Genomic DNA, 19,957 nt, shown 5'->3' with positions numbered 1-19,957 from the left:
TTGAGTTTATAAACCCAAATATTAGTGACCAAGTAATAAAAATGAAAAAATTAGTCTATTTTCATGTTCCACATACAATAAAGTGCAAAACAAGCATAATAGACATCTTATATGAATATTTGGGTTTCACAGAAAATATTAGAAGGCTGACACAGGCATAAAGTTATTCTTAAAAATGTCATCCTGTGATTACAAGCAGATTATATAATAGACTTTATGCTTATGTCTTATATTGTACTTCCAAAAATTATAAGTATTTTAGATATAACCCTATTCTAAACATCAATTCAAAAATTTACCTTACTTTAGCTAAGGAGAAATGAAAATGTATATAACAGTTTGACACTAAAGCTGACTTTTCATATTTTGGACAGAGCAAATTTGAAAGAAACACTTCAACTGAAGCAACTTTAAAGGTAAAGGTTATGTTTTAGTAAAATGAAATCAGTAAGATTTACTTAGAAGACTGGAAAAAGTCCCCTTAATAACAATCTTTGTTTAAAAAAAAAAAAAAAGATTGTAACTATTCCCAGTTCTTTCTTTTAAACAAAAGATTGTCATCTAGATGAGATGTTTAGAGTAGATATGCAATGTTTTCCTAGAAAAGAGACTTTTGTAATAGATCTCAAAGTAAAAAATAAATTTAATCCACCTTTGTTCAGGATTTAAGTCATACCTCAAATTAATCTAACAGATCTTAGTTTCACCAGGTAAAACTGCTAACGTGAAAGCTTCTAAAATTCTTGTTTAAGATATTTCTTTCTTCAAAATCTGTAAGATAATTTTTAGGCTTACTTTTTATTTTTCTATAAGTACAACTTCAACTATGAAATTCAGTTCAGTCCTCTGCATATGTCAGATGATGCTACAAATCCTTTGTATTTCTCTTCCAACTATCTAGCTGTGAAAAGGGAAAAAATAAAATTTGAAAATAAAGTCCCTAAATTGGCCCAAATATACTTACTTTAAGAAACTTACATTAAAGGTGAAATTATCTCCAAAGTGACTCTGGTTTCCCCAACATCTCAAAGTCTACCTTAGAAAAAACAGGATATTCTGCAAGAGGAAATCCGACAGTAGGACATAGTGACGTAGATTATGCTGAATGGTTGGTCACATATAGACTTGTATACACTTTGTATTCAGCCAAATGCTTCCAGATGATGAGCATAAGATGATAAATTAACAAGGACAGAAATCTTTGAAGACAAATAAGGACATTGGAAAGCAAAAGATTGAAAAGGAAAATTTTATACGTTTCCTTGAAATGGTGCATATTTTTATCCTCAGAAGAGAAAAAGTTGTAAGATACATTCTTAATTTTGACTTTTCTTTGGAAGACAATAAATGTCTGTGCCAAAAGATTTCTTATCTTAAAATGAAAGTGTATGAGAGAAGAGACTCCTTAAAAAAATATATATCAATCATACCTTGATAAATAATTCTCCAGTGTAGGGTAGGGGGCTTTCTAATTCTAAAAGTAAAAATCCACAATTTAAATTTAATCTGGAAGGAATCTAAGCATGAGTAAGCTTAAACTACGGTCTGAATCACTGAATTGGGCATATTATTCTATTTTAAAAGTGTACAGATTTTACTGAAAGATAACCAATTGCAACATAAAAAGTATGGTTCCAAGGTCTGTTCTTGGTCACTCCAGAAACTCTGTTTGCACAGTGTTCATAATTTCAACAAAACCCTAAAAAGTTCTTTCCAAAATGAACTTTTCCAACCTACTGAACAGAATTCATGCCCACACTCTGTTCATTTCAGCAGCATTTGTCTCTGTGAAGTACATCAAAATCACTCAAACATCAAATTGGTGATTTGATAGAATGATTTATTTTCCCATTACAGGAAAGTCATGAGTGACTTGTTCTGAGGTATGTTTCTGAGCTATGAAGGACATCTATCAGAAAGCTCCACACTTGAAGGTTCCTCTTTAGGGGATAACATTTTATGGCTGGACAGTCTCTGCAGGTACCAGATTCCCTGTTGTATCCAACTGCATACATTTACACGTGCATGCAGACACAGGACACTCGGCATGATCCCTGAAAAATAGGTCAAGTCACAGTTAAACATCTAAATTACACATACATACATACATTTATCTATATACCTATCGATATCTATAATGCAATTTTTCAAATGTCATTTGAAAATTACAGGAATTAAAACCCAAAGACAAAAAGCATTAAAAGCATTAAACTAGCAATGAGTGCTAGCCTGAACATGGGGAGCAAGTTACTGAAAAATGAACAGCATTACTTTCTAAATATATAATAAGCTATCTCATTTACAGTTATGAATGTGACAGGGATGTGCTCAGAGTTTAAATTAAAACCAATGTGACAAACTGGGTGTAAAAGTTATAGCACTGAAGAGTACAGGGCCACTGATACTACTCAAAGTAAAAGTTAAATATGGTCTTGAGTCTCCACTGTATGAAGTGCATACTTACTACATAACAAACTTATTTATGAGATAACTAATATAGGAGTTTGACATGTATTCTATCATTGAATCCAGTTACATACTATATATTATATATGATAGGATATTCGGTCAGTCGTAAAAAACTGCAAATATATCCTTTCCTCAAGTAAAGTTAAATAATGCTTTTCAAATATTTAACCCATACATAATATTTAAACAATTTCTTACACAAGTATTAATTTTATAGTTTAAGATTACATAGGCTAGTGATAGAAATGTTCACACCACCTTTGTTAACTTAAGTGACAGTATAAAAGAAATTCATCCTTTGGCTGTATAAATCTGAACTATTTAAAAGGTCATTTGCTTTATCTCCTCTAACTCCAAGCCTATTAAAGAAAGAATGGGGACCTCCCTGGTGGCGCAGGGGTTAAGAATCCACCTGCCAATGCAGGGGACACAGGTTTGAGCCCTGATCCGGGAAGATCCCACATGCCGCGGAGCAACTAAGCCGTGCGCCACAACTACTGAGCCTGCGCTCTTGAGCTCGCGAGCCACAACTACTGAGCCCACGTGCCACAACTACTGAAGCCTTCACGCCCTAGAGCCTGCGCACCGCAACAAGAGAAGCCACTGCAATGAGAAGCCCCTGCACTGCAACGAAGAGTAGCTCCCGCTCGCTGCAACTAGAGAAAGCCCGCGCACAGCAACGAGACCCAATGCAGCTAAAAGAATTAATTAATTAAAAGAAGAAGGAATGTGCTGATTACCTGAACCAACTAAGCATGTGTCCAGCATGCCCACCGTGTCTGCAATTGTGACACCATGTAAACCAGTTGTTAAACTGAGCTAATTTTTTGTCTTTGCTCAAGTCTACTTTTTCATCTGATTTGGAGCCTCCTATGGGTTAAAGACAGTGATCTTCATTAACTATATCATAATACTTTATTCAAAGTTTCTTAAAAGGTATTTCTAATATTATGTCAAAATACAAATCACATATCATACTGAAACAGCAATTTTAATGCTAGAATCTAGTTTAGATTGAAAAATATACCAAATAACCAGTTTCCTTATATTTTTAATAGTCAATAATAAATGGAAAAATAGAAATGATCAAACCCACTTAGAAGCAATCTGAATGAACAATTTTAGAGAAACAATCAGTAGTTTAAAAAACTTCCCATAAAGAAAATACCAAGTCCAGTTTACAGGTGAGTTCTACCAAACACTGAAAGAACAGGGAATTTTCATCTACACAAACTTTTCCAAAGAATAGGAAAATAGGGGCAATTTCCCAATGCACTTCATGAGGTGGGTACAGCTTTGCTAACAAAATCAGACAAAGCCAATATGAGAAAGATTATAGGCCAATTTTCCTCCTGAACAGACATAAAATCCTAAGTAAAACATTACCAAATAGTATGATTTAGCAATTCTACATCTAGGAAAATGCACTGGAGAAACTTCTGTGTATGGTAAAAGGAGACATATGTAGGAATGTTCATAGCAGCACTGTTCATAACAGTAAAAATCTGGAAACCAAGTGTCCATCAATAGTAGAATAGAAAAATTTGTGTAGTCATAAATGGAATACAAAGCAGTAATTAAAAAAAGGAATAAATGACCACTACATTAATCAGCATAATTGAAACTAAAAAAAAGAAGAAAAAACCCCAACTCCAATGTTGAGCAAAAAAGGCTTGTTGAAGGACATATGTGTATGACTCATTTACATAGAATTTAAAACACAGACGACAGTAAACGTGTAAAAAAAACTATACAGACAAGCAAGAGACTAAACTAACACACAATTTAGGACAGTAATGACCTTTGGGAAGAGCCCAAAGAGGTGGTATGAAGTAGGGAGAAACAATCCAAGGCACTAGTATAGACAATGCTATCTTAAAGCAGAGTAAAAGACTCACTGATGATTGATTTATCATTGTACATGATGTACATGTATAGTACATTACTATACATCTGTTATTCACAAAAACTTGAAGAAAAATGTGTTACTACACATGTACATTTACACATGTACAACTACACACAAATTTACATAACTTTTAGTGCTTGAAAAATGCTCATTCTATTAATTTTGGCCACCTTAATATGTTTTATTTTGTTCTAAAACAGCAAATCAAATTATTTTAAGATCATATATAATTAGAGGCAAGAATAGAAAAATGAGTAAGTAAAAATATTAAGTTTAATTAAGCAACTGTGTACCTATTAAGACATAATGCTATGTTCAAAATTTCACCTGGGCCATTGCTGGTCACACTGTAATGACCACAATTGTCTTGTAAACAATTATTTAAAATACCCATCTCTTTTTGCTAATGGTATGGAGATGAAAGGATGTGAAGGTGGTTCAAGAATTTAAGAGGTACATACACTGAAATTCTTCCTAAAAGTTTCATAAAGACAATTAATAATGAAAGAGAGAAAAAGAGAGAAGAGAAAAAGGAAATACAGACCTTTTAAATATAAGGTATTTTATACCTTTGTGTATAGTTCTCATTAGTGATTTTCACTTTGTTTTTGTAACTTCGAATACAAAGAGAAAACAGACTGAGTCCAGAACAAATTAATCCTTATGTTTCTGATGAAGCTGAAAATAACAGCTCTACCTCACTGCCATGTGAGAAGGCATTTTAAGATCAAATAGCTTTTAAATTTAAAAGATTTATAGTGAATTATGAAAAGTGCTATAGAATAGTTGAGGGTAACTAAAGTTTCACTTAGGCACTAACAACAACAATAATAATAAAAAAAAGAAGAGTAAGAAAGAAACGAATATATAATCTAACTTTTAAAAATGTATCATACCTAGAAGTTAAGCTCTATAAGGACAGCGATTTTTATCTGTTTTGTTCACTGTAACATTTCTAGCACTTAGAAAAACAGCTACGAAACAAACACTGTTGAATAACGTTTATAATTTTTAATGCTAAATATTACTGTTTATAACATAAACATTATAACTATAAACTCAGTGAGACAGTTTCAGTAGAGTTCCAATCCTCAAAGCACAAGTGACTGTAAAAATTTGTAACCCTCAGTTAAATAAGCTTATGGAAATTCTGGCCATTTGGATCACAAAGCATGATGGATGGATGCCATCTCTAATTGCAGGCAAAGCAACACAGAGGTTTGTATACCTAAATCTTTAAACTGCCATGAGCCAACATTTGATTTCTATCAGGTCCTATTTTATTCTGGAACTCAGATTTTTCTGATTTTACAGAATAAAAAAAGAAAATGCTTATTACTTTGTAATTAACTCAGCTCAGTAATGCCTTTAAAGATCAGATTCAGGCTCCCCTAATTTTCTTACACTGTTTCCTAGGCTCTGTCACACTGATGCACTTGGTAGTTCCCATACACTCTCTGTACTTATCAACTTCACTAATCTCTTTACCTTAGTTCATGCTTTGTACTCTTTGCCTACAACCTGGATAGGCTTCCCTAAAATCTTCACGTATTTAAATCTATCAGACTTTAGAGGACCAACTTAAATGGCATCTTCTTTTTGAGGTTTTTCAGACATGCTTCAGATAGAAGCAATGTTACCCTCTTTCAAAATTCCTAACATTTTCTTTATATAATATCCCTTATTCACCTCAGAGAGCTAAATGCATTTCAGAATTTGGAATCTTTGGGGATGTTAGGAAAATAATGAGCAAATATTATATAACACCTCCAGGAAAAGTCTGAGGTACCATCTTGTAATTAAACACATTAGCATTTCTGCAGTGAAACATATGAATGTTCACAAATAAACAAGAGAAATAAAAACTTTAATAACTTCACGTCAATTCTGAACAGATCTTTTTCTTTTGCCAAATGAGATTATTGTAAATTCATTAAAAAAAATTTTTTTGGCTTTTCAGATCTTTAGAGATTTTGAAATGACAGATAAAAGATTCTGGACTACTATTTATTTTCTAGAACATATAATTTCTTATTTTACATTAGCTATCCATGCTCATTATATACCATAAGCTCCACGAGGATCTTTGAGTCATCCTAGCACATCAGCCTTAACTTAGTGCATTAAACATGTACTCAAATCTATATAAAGAAATTATTTCTGAAGCAAATTTAGAAAAAAATTTTTGAAGCAAATATGAGAAAATGTTAAGACTTGATAAACCTGGGTGTTGAATATTCGTTAAATTAACAGTCTCTGTAACAGAGAACTTAAAATGTTTTATGATTTAATTTTCTTCAAATTCCAGAAAATTGCTTTTATCTTTTCTTACCTATTTCAAAAATAGAAAAAACTGAAAAGCTAGTATCTAGCAAAAAGAAACAGCACTCTAGCCATTACAGCTTCCTGAGGCTTATGGTCCAAAAGACATATTAAGTTGAACTATTTCTATGTATCTCAGTTCACATAGAACTTATTTACGCTATATTTTGCCTCCTTGTTCTTTCATTGTAGTAGATTTTTATTCCCAATTGTTATTTTCTATTTATTTGTATCAAGGACGTAAAAAAAGTGATCAACATGCAATGTTAAAAATGAAAAGCCTTGATTAAAGCTTAAGTCAAAACTAACATGTGCAAAAAAAAAAAAAAAAACTAACATGTGCATTTGAAAACATCACATATTGCATTTGTTAAAAAAAAGGCACTATGTTGAAAAATAACTTAATGATACTAGCAAATCTCTTTCACAGATGTTAATGTAACAATAAAACAGACTATTTACAAGAACCAGCTACAGAACAGAATTCCAGAATTTCACAACTAGAAGGGATCTCCCAGTCCAACACCTCATATGTAAGAGTGTTAAAGTGACTCTCAAGGTCACCGACTAAATGTCACAGAGCCAGAACTACAACAGGCATTCTAATACCATACTCAGTTCTTTATTCCTTATTCATTTACCAGTATGCCAGATATTCAAATGTTTTTCATTAAATTTTTTACTATAGCATCATTTTCAAGTTATATAAATAGCTGAAATGTTTCTAGCCACTAGGTACATTATATTCAATTATCTACTGTTCTCAAAAATTTTCTCTATATGTTTACTTTAAGCAGTAAACAATGTTAATATTTCTAACCATTAAAAAAGTATATATATTTACTAGGTAGCTGACAAATATAGCAGAAGCCAACACCAAAACTTAGAAGTAAAGGGATCTGACTTCTAGGTTAATACATTCTCTACATATTTTCACAGGTAGATTTTGAACATGAAATAAGAGAAAATGTCAAAGTGCTTTGAGACTATCAAAAATTCTTTATGCACACAAAGTATTTGTTGCTAGATGGGGCCACAGTGACTTTTAAACATAAAATTTGAGGGAGCTCCTCTTAGAAAAAGTGGTAAGAAAATGTTATAAGATTATTTAATATTTAAGCTCTTCTCATGAATGTTAAATTGGCAAGCATCTGTGAGATTACCTGAGATATCATGGATATAGATTTTACTTTTAATGTACAGATTTCATAGAGAACACAAAAACCTTCAAGCCAGCAAAGTGGCTTGCTCTTAGAAATAATATAAACTCCAGCGGGTATGTCTTTTATTTACAACATTAAATCAATTATGTAGAAACAATTTCAGCTCCAAAAAGTATACTGTAGAATTATGTCATACCAGGACAACTAGAAACAGGTGTTCCCATATTGATGAGGCAAAGTGCACATCGAGGAAGGGGTTTTCGACAGCCAGGGCAACTTGTGACTTTAGATTTTGTTGGTGAGCCACTGACACCATACTGACTAAAACCTCTGCCCTGATGGGGCACAGTTGAGCAGCTGTAGGAGATAGACTTTCCACAAAAATTGCAACTCACAAACACCTATAAAACAAATGAAAGGAGAAATAAATATAATGCAAACTTTATGAATAAAATAAATATAAAATAATCAAAGTCTGATCTTAACAAATTACTTTTAAATAATTTTTAAATTTTATTGTGTATTATAAAATAATTTATCTGCTAAGTTGATGAGCTCTCATTTAAGACTTCCACTTAGCAGTTATATTATTTGAATACTTCTTCTCTGTTACCTTTGTTTAGTTATATTCTTCCTAACATCACTGTGATCTACAGAAAAAAATAACAAGGATTTTAGAGTTCACCCTGGGACATTACAAAATATCCCATTATGACTTTTGATACCAAGTTCAATGATATTATCTCCTAAACAAAATTTTCTTGTAAATAAAACTCTCATTTCCTAAGATAAAAAGGAGTTAAGGATCCTATAATAGCTAAAATTTTAGAATAATAGCAATATAAACTGTTCATTACGCCTTTATATTAAACTCCTAGACTCTTGAACACTTATGATATAGATTAGTAACAAATATTATCATGTACTGCTATTTGATTAATACTCAGGTTGTTTTAATACAAACAGTAATTTCTCAAATTTCTAAAATAAGAAAATAGCACCATCCAGTGCTCACATGGAGCATATACCTGATATTTAACGTCTGAGCTCAGACACAGTGATTTCACGTCAAGTGCTTTATGTAATAATTGATCTCACGTTGCTTTTTTTTTTTTTTTGCGGTACGCGGGCCTCTCACTGCTGTGGCCTCTCTCATTGCGGAGCACAGGCTCCGGACGCACAGGCTCAGCGACCATGGCTCACAGGCCCAGCCGCTCCGTGGCATGTGGGATCTTCCCGGATCAGGGCACGAACCCGTGTACCCTGCATCAGCAGGCGGACTCTCAACAACTGTGCCACCAGGGAAGCCCACGTTGCTTTTTTTTAATTGAAGTATAGTTGACTTACAATACTGTGTTAGTTTTAGGTGTACAGCAAAGTTATTCAGTTATATATATACTTTTTCAGATTCTTTTCCATTATAGATTATAACAAAACAGCAAATATATTCCCTATGCTATACAGTAAATCCTTGTGGTTTATTTTATATACAGTGCTGATCTCATGTTTTTTTAAACTACTGCTTAGAGAAAAATAAATTTCTATGTCTAATTAGACATATATACATACATATATATCTATCTATATATATATATATATATACTGTTAAAGAAACAACTCCTGCCTTATTACATATAACAGTGAAGAAAGTGTCAATATGTAAGTGGAATGTGTAAGAACATACACTAGTTTAGATTCTGAAAGATCTTGGAATGTATTAGAAATCCTTGGACAACCCTAGGACTGATTTAGGTTTGCCTAAGATGCTCTAGACCTGCTGTGGTTTGCTCTGTGTCAGACTAAAGCCCAAGTCACTGAGATGATTGTTAGGAAGTGGCACGATCGAAAAAACAGGAAGATTAAGGACAAAGTGCACTCTGGGATAGATAAAGACATGGGAACTCAACATGAGCAAAAGAATGAGTATATTGATAACAATTTATTAAATTGAACCCTCAATTTACCCTATATAACATGCTGTAAACACTTCTATTTTTTGGCTGGGCTATTAGGTACATGTTACAATTTGATTCTCTCCAAAACAATGTACTTACCTGTGCTAAAGGCTTAGAACTGGGATCCAACTTACTCCTGTGAATATCAAATTCAGCTCGTTTGTGCCAAAACCTCCAGGCATCTAATAAATTTCTATAATTCTCAATCCAGTACTGAACTCTCTCATCTTTAAGAACATCTAAGGGAGAGCCCTAAAAAGAAAACATGAATTATTTCAGTTTTTAAAATTTTCCTGGGTAAGCCTGAAGATTCTAGGCAACATGCGAGTATGTGTCATATGGGAAGAAACAGGCCTCTTTTTTTGCCAAAAGCTGGCTCCTAATGAGGATACAGATAAAATAACTGATGGAAGCTTCGTTAATTTACTTTAAGCTGGCCTCTACCAACGACATAAATATGCACTGTATATACCATTATATCCTGCCAGGGAAATGTAATTTTCTACCTCTTATTTAGGTGTAAATACCTAAGAGCAATCAATTCACCTTCCTAGTTGAATGCAATAAAAAAAGACGCAAATGTTTTTTGTCGCAACAATTAAAACCTCTAGGTTCACAAAATATATTTACTATCTCATCTAAATACACACCAAAATTGCTCAATCACATTTAAAAATAATACTGAGCTTGGTCCTTCATATCTAGCAATGTATTGTGGATTAAGATGCTATTTTTGTATACCTATTTATCTAAAAGTTAAAACTGCCTATTCTCTCCCTCACCTTCAATTAAAACATATATTTATCACCTTCAAATTAAAAAAAAAAAAAAGAAGAAAGAAAGAAAAAAACCAACACTGAACCAAAAATTTTTAGTTCTTTTGCCCCGAGGCCACAGTGAAAAGGAACAATTCCTTTTCCTTAAATTTACTTTAGATTCCTTCTCATTAAGAACTTCAATTTTTTTGCCACTAAGACTTTTCCTAGAGCTGTATTTTCCCTGGCAGCTGTGACATTCCTCATTTCACCTACGCTTGCTTTGGGTTTTCGCAGAATGCTTTTAGTTCTGTTGAGGATATTGTCCTTATCTTCACATGATGAAGAAAGTAGAGAAAGCCTCTACCTCCCATGATGCTACGGCCATTAATTTAAAGCCAAGTTTTTCCAGTTCTGTTTGGGGGCCACAGAGAAAGTAAAATGTCAGAGGCAACTTAGCATGCATCTTATGGAAAAAGGGAAGAAACCTATAACAGCTAATAAAGACAATCTACCTTTAGACATTCCATCAAAATAGAAGCATATCTTTCACCTAGTAATTAAGTATTAATTTCAATTACTAGAGTTAAATTTAGCTAAAAGAACATGTGAAAAACTCATAGTTGACAACTTCATTTCTTAAAAAATAAACTACTACAGTCCTAATTATGACCAACTAGGCAGAACTAAGTACTAAAGTATAATACGATCCCTGATTTAAAAAGAAAATTCACAGAAAAATCAGAAATCTTCATACCCTACTCTTTCCCCTTCCACGGCAGTGAGGATAAACTACGAAATAATCTGGTCAATATTTGGTAAGTCTTCTCTAGAACCGCCCCAATAAAACTTAAAATCAAGGTCTGAAAAAGTCTACAGAGAAAACAGTTCAGAGATTAAGTCTGACCAAATTAAAATTAGAAGAGCTTGGGAAATGCCATGGGCTTCCCACAGTAACAAAATGTAAGACCTAAGTGATCAGCAAGTAACTAAACTTCCAAAAGCATTAACCAACATTCTTCAGAAAAAAGGAAAAGAACCTAGATGTCTATAATATACTGCAAACAATGGCCAGTATTCAATAAAAAAATCACTAGACATATAAAGAAACAGGTAAATGTGTTTCAAAGTAAAGGAAAAAAGCAGTCAATAGAACTAAACCTTAAATAGCCCTTATGTTAGAGTAAGTAAAGATCTAAATGCAGCTATTATTCAGACTTAGGGGAAAATAGTGTTTTAATTAGTAAACAGATAGGGCTCTGAGCTGAAAAATATAAACTATAAAAAAATGGAGACTCTGGAACTAAAAAGTACAATAACTGAAATTAAAGAATTCCCTGGAAAACCTAACATCAGATAGAAGGTGACAGAATAACCAATTAACAAATCAAAAGAATTTATCCAATTTGAAGAACAGAAGAAAAAAGATGAAAGGAAAATAAACAGAGCCTCAGATATCTGTGGGACAATATCAAATGGTTTAATATACATGCAGTAATAGTCCAAGAAGGGGAATGAGATTGAGGCAGAAAAAAATATTTAGAGAAATAATGCTTGAAGACTTCCCAAATCTGATGAAAAACACTGACTTGCAGATCCTAGAACCTCAGTGAATCACAAGCAGGATAAAAAGAACCACAACTACGCTTCAAAAGAAAATCTTGAAAGCAGCCCAAGGAAAAATGAAGCATTACATAGGGAAACCAAGGATAGTAATATGTGACTTCTCATCAGAAACAATGGAGGCCAGAACACTGTGAAACCACGTCTTTGAAATGCTGAAAGAAAATGAGTGAAATAGACATTTTCAATTAAAAGTAGGCTGAGAGAATCTGTCCCCAGTAAATGTGAACTATAAGAAATGCTAAAGAGAAAGACCAAAGGGAAACAATATGAGATGGAATTTGAGTCTCTGGTAAGGAATAAACAGTACCAGGCATGGTAAATAATAAATATAAAAGCCCATGTTTTCAGTCTTCACATAATTTACATAAAAGACAACTGACTGTTCAAAGCAAAAATAATAACACTAAGTTGGAGTTTACAATGGATGTAGAAGCAAAATACAAGACAATAAGACAAAGGAGGGGGATTTGTAAATGGAATTACACTGTTGTAACATGAAATATGAAGCAAAAAGCGGAAAGTGTCAGGTGTGAGGTAAGAAAGAGAAAAGGTGAAGTAGGAAGCATGATGTATCAGGTGTGAAATGTAAAGTAAGAGGAGGTAAAATGCTGACTGATGAGTTAAGGATGCATATTGTTAGACCTATAGCAACTACTCAAAAGAAGAAGATAATGAAAAGGGGTATAGCTAAAAAGCTAATAGATAAAGTGAAATACTAAAATATTCAATTAGCCCAAAAGAAGGCAAGAAAGGAACAGAAAAACAAAAGGAAGAAGAAAAAGCAAAATAGAAAACTAATAGCAAGATGATAGACTAAATCTTGACCATATAAATATAAATGGAGGGAACTTCTCAATTCAAAGGCAGCTGATCATCAGACTAGATTTTTTTTTAAAGCAAGATTCAATTACACGCCACATTTTCCATTTTATGGAAATGGATTCAATTACACACCACAGCCCTCTCACCGCTGTGGCCTCTCCCGTTGCGGAGCACAGGCTCCGGATGCGCAGGCCCAGCGGCCATGGCTCACGGGCCCAGCCTCTCCGCGGCATGTGGGATCTTCCCGGACCGGGGCACAAACCCGTGTCCCCTGCATCAGCAGGCAGACTCTCAACCACTGCGCCACCAGGGAAGCCCTACACACCGCATTTTAAATGTATTTTATAAACCTTGTTAAGAGGTTACCGACCATTTGCATTCCATAGCCATACATCTACAGCTTGGTTTAACAAATGTGAACTCATTTCAGTAAGAAAACAATGATACCTTATACAATAGAAGGACACCATTTCTTCCATGGTCAGTGGCCTGTTACCTTAGGGTAAGTTTACATTGTGGTTTGTGGGCCAATCAATATCTACTTTTGTTCATAAGAAGGTAGGGTGGCGGAAGGGGGCATTTTACTTTGCTTAGCCAGTATGCAGCATGCTATCATATTGTATAAAAGGATAAGGACAGGAAAGAGAACACTAAGAAGGATAAGATTAGCTGGAGGGCCACAGGAAATCTCAGGAAAAAGCTCTAAAATGTCACCATATTTCCAACAAAAGCAAAGTAGTAGGGAATCTTTGCCAGGAATCCATTTTTAACCACTGGACAGTAAAAACTGAGAGAAAATAGATGACCAATTATAGCAAATCATGCCCATTTAATAAATGAGGAAATGAGATAATAAAAGGGAATAATGAGAATTAAGAGAGCTGTGTGCAACTTGCCTTCTGTATTTCAAGAAAAATGTATAGTAATTCAGATCTGGGAAAGGCAATCTCTTTGTAGAAGGTGTTGTTCTGTCAACAACTGGAGAAAACTAAGAGAGGTCTCTGCTCCGTTTGAGCTTTACATAAATTCAAGACTGACACTTCTCAAAGTGAAAGGAAAACCCAGATAACCCAATGCAGGAGGCTTAGGGATGTAAGGTAAGGCAGAAGTCCTGTAGATCAAGTGATTTAAAGCTAAACGTCTTCTAAAGATCGTCAGCAAGCAACAGGGCATATCCACTCAGTGAGGGAAGAAAATACAGAAGGCTAAGCATTTTTTTTTTCCTTAAAATATTGCTGCCACCAGGTTGCGCTAACCTGTAACATGCAGTAACTTGCTGTTTGTACATCTCCAGTTCGGTCAACATAACTCTCCATTAAGTCCACTCCATCTTTAGTAAGGCCTGTAAGCAGTATTCCTTCCAAATTTCCAGCCTCTTTCATTTCATTGGTCAACTTTTCGATGTACCTATTTAACTGGAAAATTCAAAGTGATTTTTCTAAAGCAATCCATTTGACTATTTGTATTTTCTGCTTCATAAATTCTACATTTGAAACAATTTTACTCTTAAGGGAAAACAGTTTAAAACAAAAGCCCGTGTAAAAATCTAGATATGTGATCTCTAAGAAGTCTGCATCTATTATAAATTACAATACAGCATTCATGATCATTTAAAATATTTTTTTAAAAAGGCAAGGTATTTACAATCTTTTGATAATTGTTCTATAAAAGATCCACAGAGGGTTTACTATTTTAAATTTAAAGAGAACTGTCCTTATTATTTTGCAAAGTTATTGATGTCTATTATACAGTACGAAGTAATAAAGTCACAGAATCTGAGTTGGAAGGGAACTTCAAGATTACCAACAATAACCATTTCTTGTATTATATATAGGATGGATAAACATTAAGGTCCTACTGTATAGCTCAGGAAACTATATTCAATATCCTCCTGTGATAAACCATAATGGAAAACAATATGAAAAGGAATACATATAGGTATAACTGAGTCACTTTGCTGTATAGCAGAAATTAATGCAACACTGTAAAACAACAGTACTTCAATAAAATTTAAAAAAAAGAACTTGTAAATCTCTTTTGGGATTTTGATCTATAAAGCTTTTTGATCTATAAAGCTTTACAATCTTATCCTAAACAAACACAAAAACAAACCATTTCTTATAAGGTCTTGCCTGACTTTATCCTACCCCAAACTCTAGCCAAGATGGCTTTATGTTCCCCAGCACTTTCTCATTATTGTAGTACTCAGCACAACATATTACTAGTTGCTTATGTGCATTTCTCTCTCACTATCTACATAGCATATTCACCTACTAGCTGTTTATTGTATTAAAAACTGAAGGAATCCTTTGATAGCATCACTAAGAGGTGAGTTTAACATCTTTATCTACTGATTAATCTCACTCACCAAAGCAAAAATAAACTAAAATATTAAGTCAGCATTTTTTTAAGTATAGTTGGTTTACAATGTTTTTAGTTTCAGGTGTACAGCAAAGTGATTCAGTTATACACATATATATCTATCCTTTTTCAGATTATTTTCCCTTATAAATTATTACAAGATATTGAGTATAGTTCCCTGTGCTATACAGTAGGTCCTTGTTAAATCAGCATTCTTAAATAAGTAAACTTAGGTATGATACATGTTTATAATAGCTCAATCTAATAAGAAATTATTACCTCACTTTTTAGAAGAATTTATATATAAACCTCACAGATACATATTTATACATAAAGATTAGTTTCTTAATCCAGTGACAGTAAATATATATATATATTTTTTTGCGGTACGCGGGCCTCTCACTATTGTGGCCTCTCCCGTTGCGGAGCACAGGCTCCGGATGCGCAGGCTCAGCGGCCATGGCTCATGGGCCCAGCCGCTCCGTGGCATGTGGGATCTTCCCAGACCGGGGCACGAACCCGTGTCCCCTGCATCAGCAGGCGGACTCCCAACCACTGTGCCGCCAGGGAAGCCCGACAGTAAATATTAATCACTTTAAATATGGAATTAAATCAGTTCTTACCTGACTATCACTAAGAAATTTACAAGCAAATGCCACTCTGTCACGTACCGCAACTTTGTTTTCATACTGAAAAGAAGAGAAAAAGCAAGGAGTTACTTTCGGGTGCTATGAGTTATAAATTTTTGCAGACTAGGTATTGTATACCTAATATATATTTTGATTTTCAAATGTATTAATAGGTTACTGTGTATATACTGGCAGAGCCACTGATCACCTAAGATGTTTTTCTTAATGTAACTCTCAGGAAACTCAGTGTTAAGGTTATTGTCCGTAGAAAGTAAAGATTTACCTCTTAAACTGACCAATTTAGTTTAAAACAATTCCAGTTCTGTCTTATATAACTTTAACATAAAACAGAAGCAATGGTGAACAGTTTATCAAATTTAAGATGCCATGTAGTCCTTTCATCATAGAAATTAATTTTAGTGAAACTGAGGAAATCTTTCCTTGGCTTCTAAGTTAATCAACAAGTCTAGGAAATCTATGAATGACCAGTAAATATACCAGCTCAGGATTTAGAAAGAATATCAATACATGTTTCTAAACACAAAATTTTAAAACATACTTTATAAGTAAATAGACACACTTTTGTGGCTATTGTAAAATACTCTTATATAGGTGGTTTGTGGCAAAATAAGAGGCATTATGATAAATTCTTAAATTTTTGTATACTTGTCAATAATGTAAAATACTATTTTGAAAAGTGTTTACTATAAATGTAGAAAGATACAATTAATTTTGTGATAAGTAAAAAATAGTTTAAGGGTAGATAAAGGATCCTATTTCCACTGAAGTCTTCCATGAAATATAGTTTTCCTCCTTTAAACGTAAGTTCACTTCAGTTGATACCTTAGTGTGTTTTCTCAATTATAAAATATGGTTCTGCCCTAAAAAGGGGATATATTTCATACAAATTAGATTTAACTCTTAGACTATGTTGCATGTATTACAATTTTGATCTGGAAAGAGTTATAAATATTCTCTGTCCCATTTTACAGCTGAAAAAACTAAAACTCCCAAAAGTTAACTGACCAGCTAAGGTAACTGTGGCAGAGCAAGGACTCAGACCTTTACCTTCTGATTTCTCAATTCAAAACTTTTCACTAGATTACTATAACTTAATAATTTTTTAAAAAGAACAATGATAATTATCATTATTTACATATAAAGTATAATCAGGGACACTTCTGAAACAGCTTGGAAATATCAATATAAACTTCCTACTCAAGATATGATATCCCTTACTTATTTAGGTGTAAGAAAAGAAGGTATTTTTAATAGGTCACTTAATTGAAAATACAGAAGTTTAACATTTAGACAATATACTTCTCTATCAATTTAAAATCTGAACAATCCATTTCTTTTTCTAGTCTTCATTGTCCTCTACCACTTCCTAAAAGTATCATTTTATTTCTTCAAGATGCAACATTTAAAGTCTTCTGTTTAACAACAGAGAGTAATAATTGTAAAAACAAAACAAAAAAACCCCAACATGCTCTTGGATATTAATCTGAAGTGGTTAGAAAGGTTCAATAGTAATTCGTTAAAAGTAATGAACAAAACACATACAGAATTGTCAAAATGGACACTAACAACATTTATTAACATATTCATTCATTTATCTCAATAAAATACATGTTTTTATAAATTCTTTGGAACTGACATTTAAATCAATTATCAATGTGTATTTTATAATATTGGGTTGGCCAAAAAGTTCCCTCAGTTTTTAAGTAAAAGTTGACACATTTTTCATTTTCACCAAGAACTTTATTGAACAATGTATTCACTATTTTGTTCTACTACCTTCTGCCATTTTTCAGGCAACTTCATAATTCCATCTTCCCAAAACTTTTTATCTTTTTGAACTAAGAACTGTTCCAGGTGCCTATTACAGTCACAATACAATCTAACAAAATTGTTTCGAATGAAGTTAAAAGTGCTACTAGAGCCATCTTACAGAAAAAAATGAACAAACTTTTTAGCCAACCCAATAAATGCTACAATTGCAAAAAAAAAATAGAAATACATTTTGCCTTAGAAGGTTCTTCTCAGGGCTAGAAAGAAGCCCAACAAATGCCAAGAAAGTTGTGGGACTAAGGTGAAGCTTAAAACCCAATAACTAAAACTGATAAGCAACCCTCACTTCTTTCTTTCTGCACTTTGTGATAAAGAACCTATTTGGTGATGTGTTCATAAGTGATTAAAGCAGGAGAGGAAAAAAAAAAACAAAAAGCAATGAAAAGACCAAATAGTGAAAAAATAAAATAGTCCACTGTAAGTAGTGTGATCATATAATTTATCCTCCAATCTGGTACATGTCTGTGAATGACAAATACTAACTCAGACAAGATACATGGTTATCCTGACCATAACTGATCATGTATTGATTTACTTAATTAAGAAAAAAGCCAAAAACAAAAACATCATACACACATTTAAAAGATTATATTTCAATATAATATGCATGTTTCTATAGTTGTAGAGTTCTAGAGCTCAGTTCCTAAGCTAAAGGATAAAATCTTATTCCTCCAATGTCCGTAAATTATATCATTAAAACCATTAAAAAAAAATCAAGTTCAGTTTGCTATCGGCTAACTCCAAATGTTTAAGATACCTTATTTTAAACAATATAAAATGCATCGAAATATGACATTATTTTATGCAACTGACATTTGAAAATTTTAACAAAATTAGATTAAAAACTCCTATCTTAAAAGGAGAGTCTCATGAAACAGAAATTAGCTTACCAATACTCCATCATAAGATCCTGTTTCACTTGTCAGAAATGCAAACATGACACACAGATACGGGTTGTTTAACTGTAATCGTAAAGTGCTGCACATTTCTCTCCAAAGTGAGTTCTTCTCATCTGTATAACCCGATAAAGCCATTGCTACCACATTAAGATTCAGATCACCTGCATATTAAAAAGAGACAGCTAATCAAAGTAATCAAAAGCTTAATGTCTCCTAGTTCTTCAACGATAACAAATAAAGATCAGAGGGTGAATTTGCCCCCCAGAAAAATAAGACCATTAGAATAAGGGTTTTGACACAGACTAGAATATCTGGCAAGAACCACAAGCAAAAATTTCCATTTTTATAAAACTTCTACCCATATTGCAAATCCTGTGCAGGACAAGCACATCTTTTAATTCTCAAGTTTTCATCCCAGACAGATTCCTACACAGTATGTTAGCTTAGGACCTAAATGAAGAGTAGTGAAGCAATACTATCAGAATCATTGCCAACTTCATGAACAAGTTAATTTATGTGGAGATGTTTCAAAGTGTTGATAGTAAATATTATTGTATCTCAGGACTACAATTTTCAAAATCATTTGTTTTCCTATTCCTACATATATAATGCTCATGCTTATGTATATGTTTTATCAGCAAAGTACTGAAAGCCAATATTTCAGCATTCTTATTATAGTATTATACTTTTAATTTTTCTAGGACCAAATTAACTATTATTATAGTATTATACTTTTAATTTTTCCAGGAAAAATTAACTATCAGAATGATCACAGAACTGTATTCAGACATAATTGCAACAAAGCATTTGTTACCGATAGTCTTTTAAACATTTGTTCTTAGCAGTTTATACGGCTGCTGATGAGCTGCTAGCCTGGCAGTCAGCCCTACGGCTGCCTAGCCATCTAACATTAAGTTTAGCTTCAAAAGAGAAAATTAAATTCATCTTTAGCTTTTACTCTTAAGTGTTTTCTACATTTATTATAGCAACTTTATTAGGTTTCTTGATCCTAATCATTTACTCTTTTTTTTTCCAAATAAAACAGCATTTCCCACTTTATGTTCTTAATAGCCTGTTCCTCATTTCTATAAACATTTTCCCCAAGTTATTTTGTGCCTGCTTCCTGTGCTTACTCTGTTAAAGTCTTTTTTCTTTCTTCCCTTCTTTCTTCCTCTTTCTTTCTCTCTCTCCCCCTA

General features: G+C 33.1%; 1 protein-coding gene across 3 annotated transcripts in view; it reads right to left on the bottom strand.

Moving 5' to 3' along the window:
- Window positions 1-582: 582 nt before the first annotated feature.
- MIOS (meiosis regulator for oocyte development) overlaps window positions 583-19,957 on the bottom strand; it is a 42,108-nt gene continuing 22,733 nt past the window's right edge. For all 3 annotated transcript variants that reach the window (XM_082662421.1, XM_082662422.1, XM_082662420.1), the window contains exons 6-12: window positions 18,753-18,922; window positions 16,006-16,071; window positions 14,278-14,436; window positions 9,918-10,070; window positions 8,060-8,264; window positions 3,210-3,339; window positions 583-2,054 (exon numbers count right to left, since the gene is read on the bottom strand). In XM_082662421.1, coding sequence (XP_082518547.1) covers window positions 1,958-2,054; window positions 3,210-3,339; window positions 8,060-8,264; window positions 9,918-10,070; window positions 14,278-14,436; window positions 16,006-16,071; window positions 18,753-18,922 — 980 coding nt within the window. In that variant the 3' untranslated portion in view covers window positions 583-1,957. The remainder of the gene's footprint in view (window positions 2,055-3,209; window positions 3,340-8,059; window positions 8,265-9,917; window positions 10,071-14,277; window positions 14,437-16,005; window positions 16,072-18,752; window positions 18,923-19,957) is intronic.

The sequence above is a fragment of the Grampus griseus genome (assembly GCF_964374135.1).
Source record: "Grampus griseus genome assembly, chromosome: 9".
NCBI classification, from domain to species: domain Eukaryota; kingdom Metazoa; phylum Chordata; class Mammalia; order Artiodactyla; family Delphinidae; genus Grampus; species Grampus griseus.
Note: the sequence above shows the minus strand (reverse complement) of the source record. Positions and strands in the feature narration are given on the sequence as shown.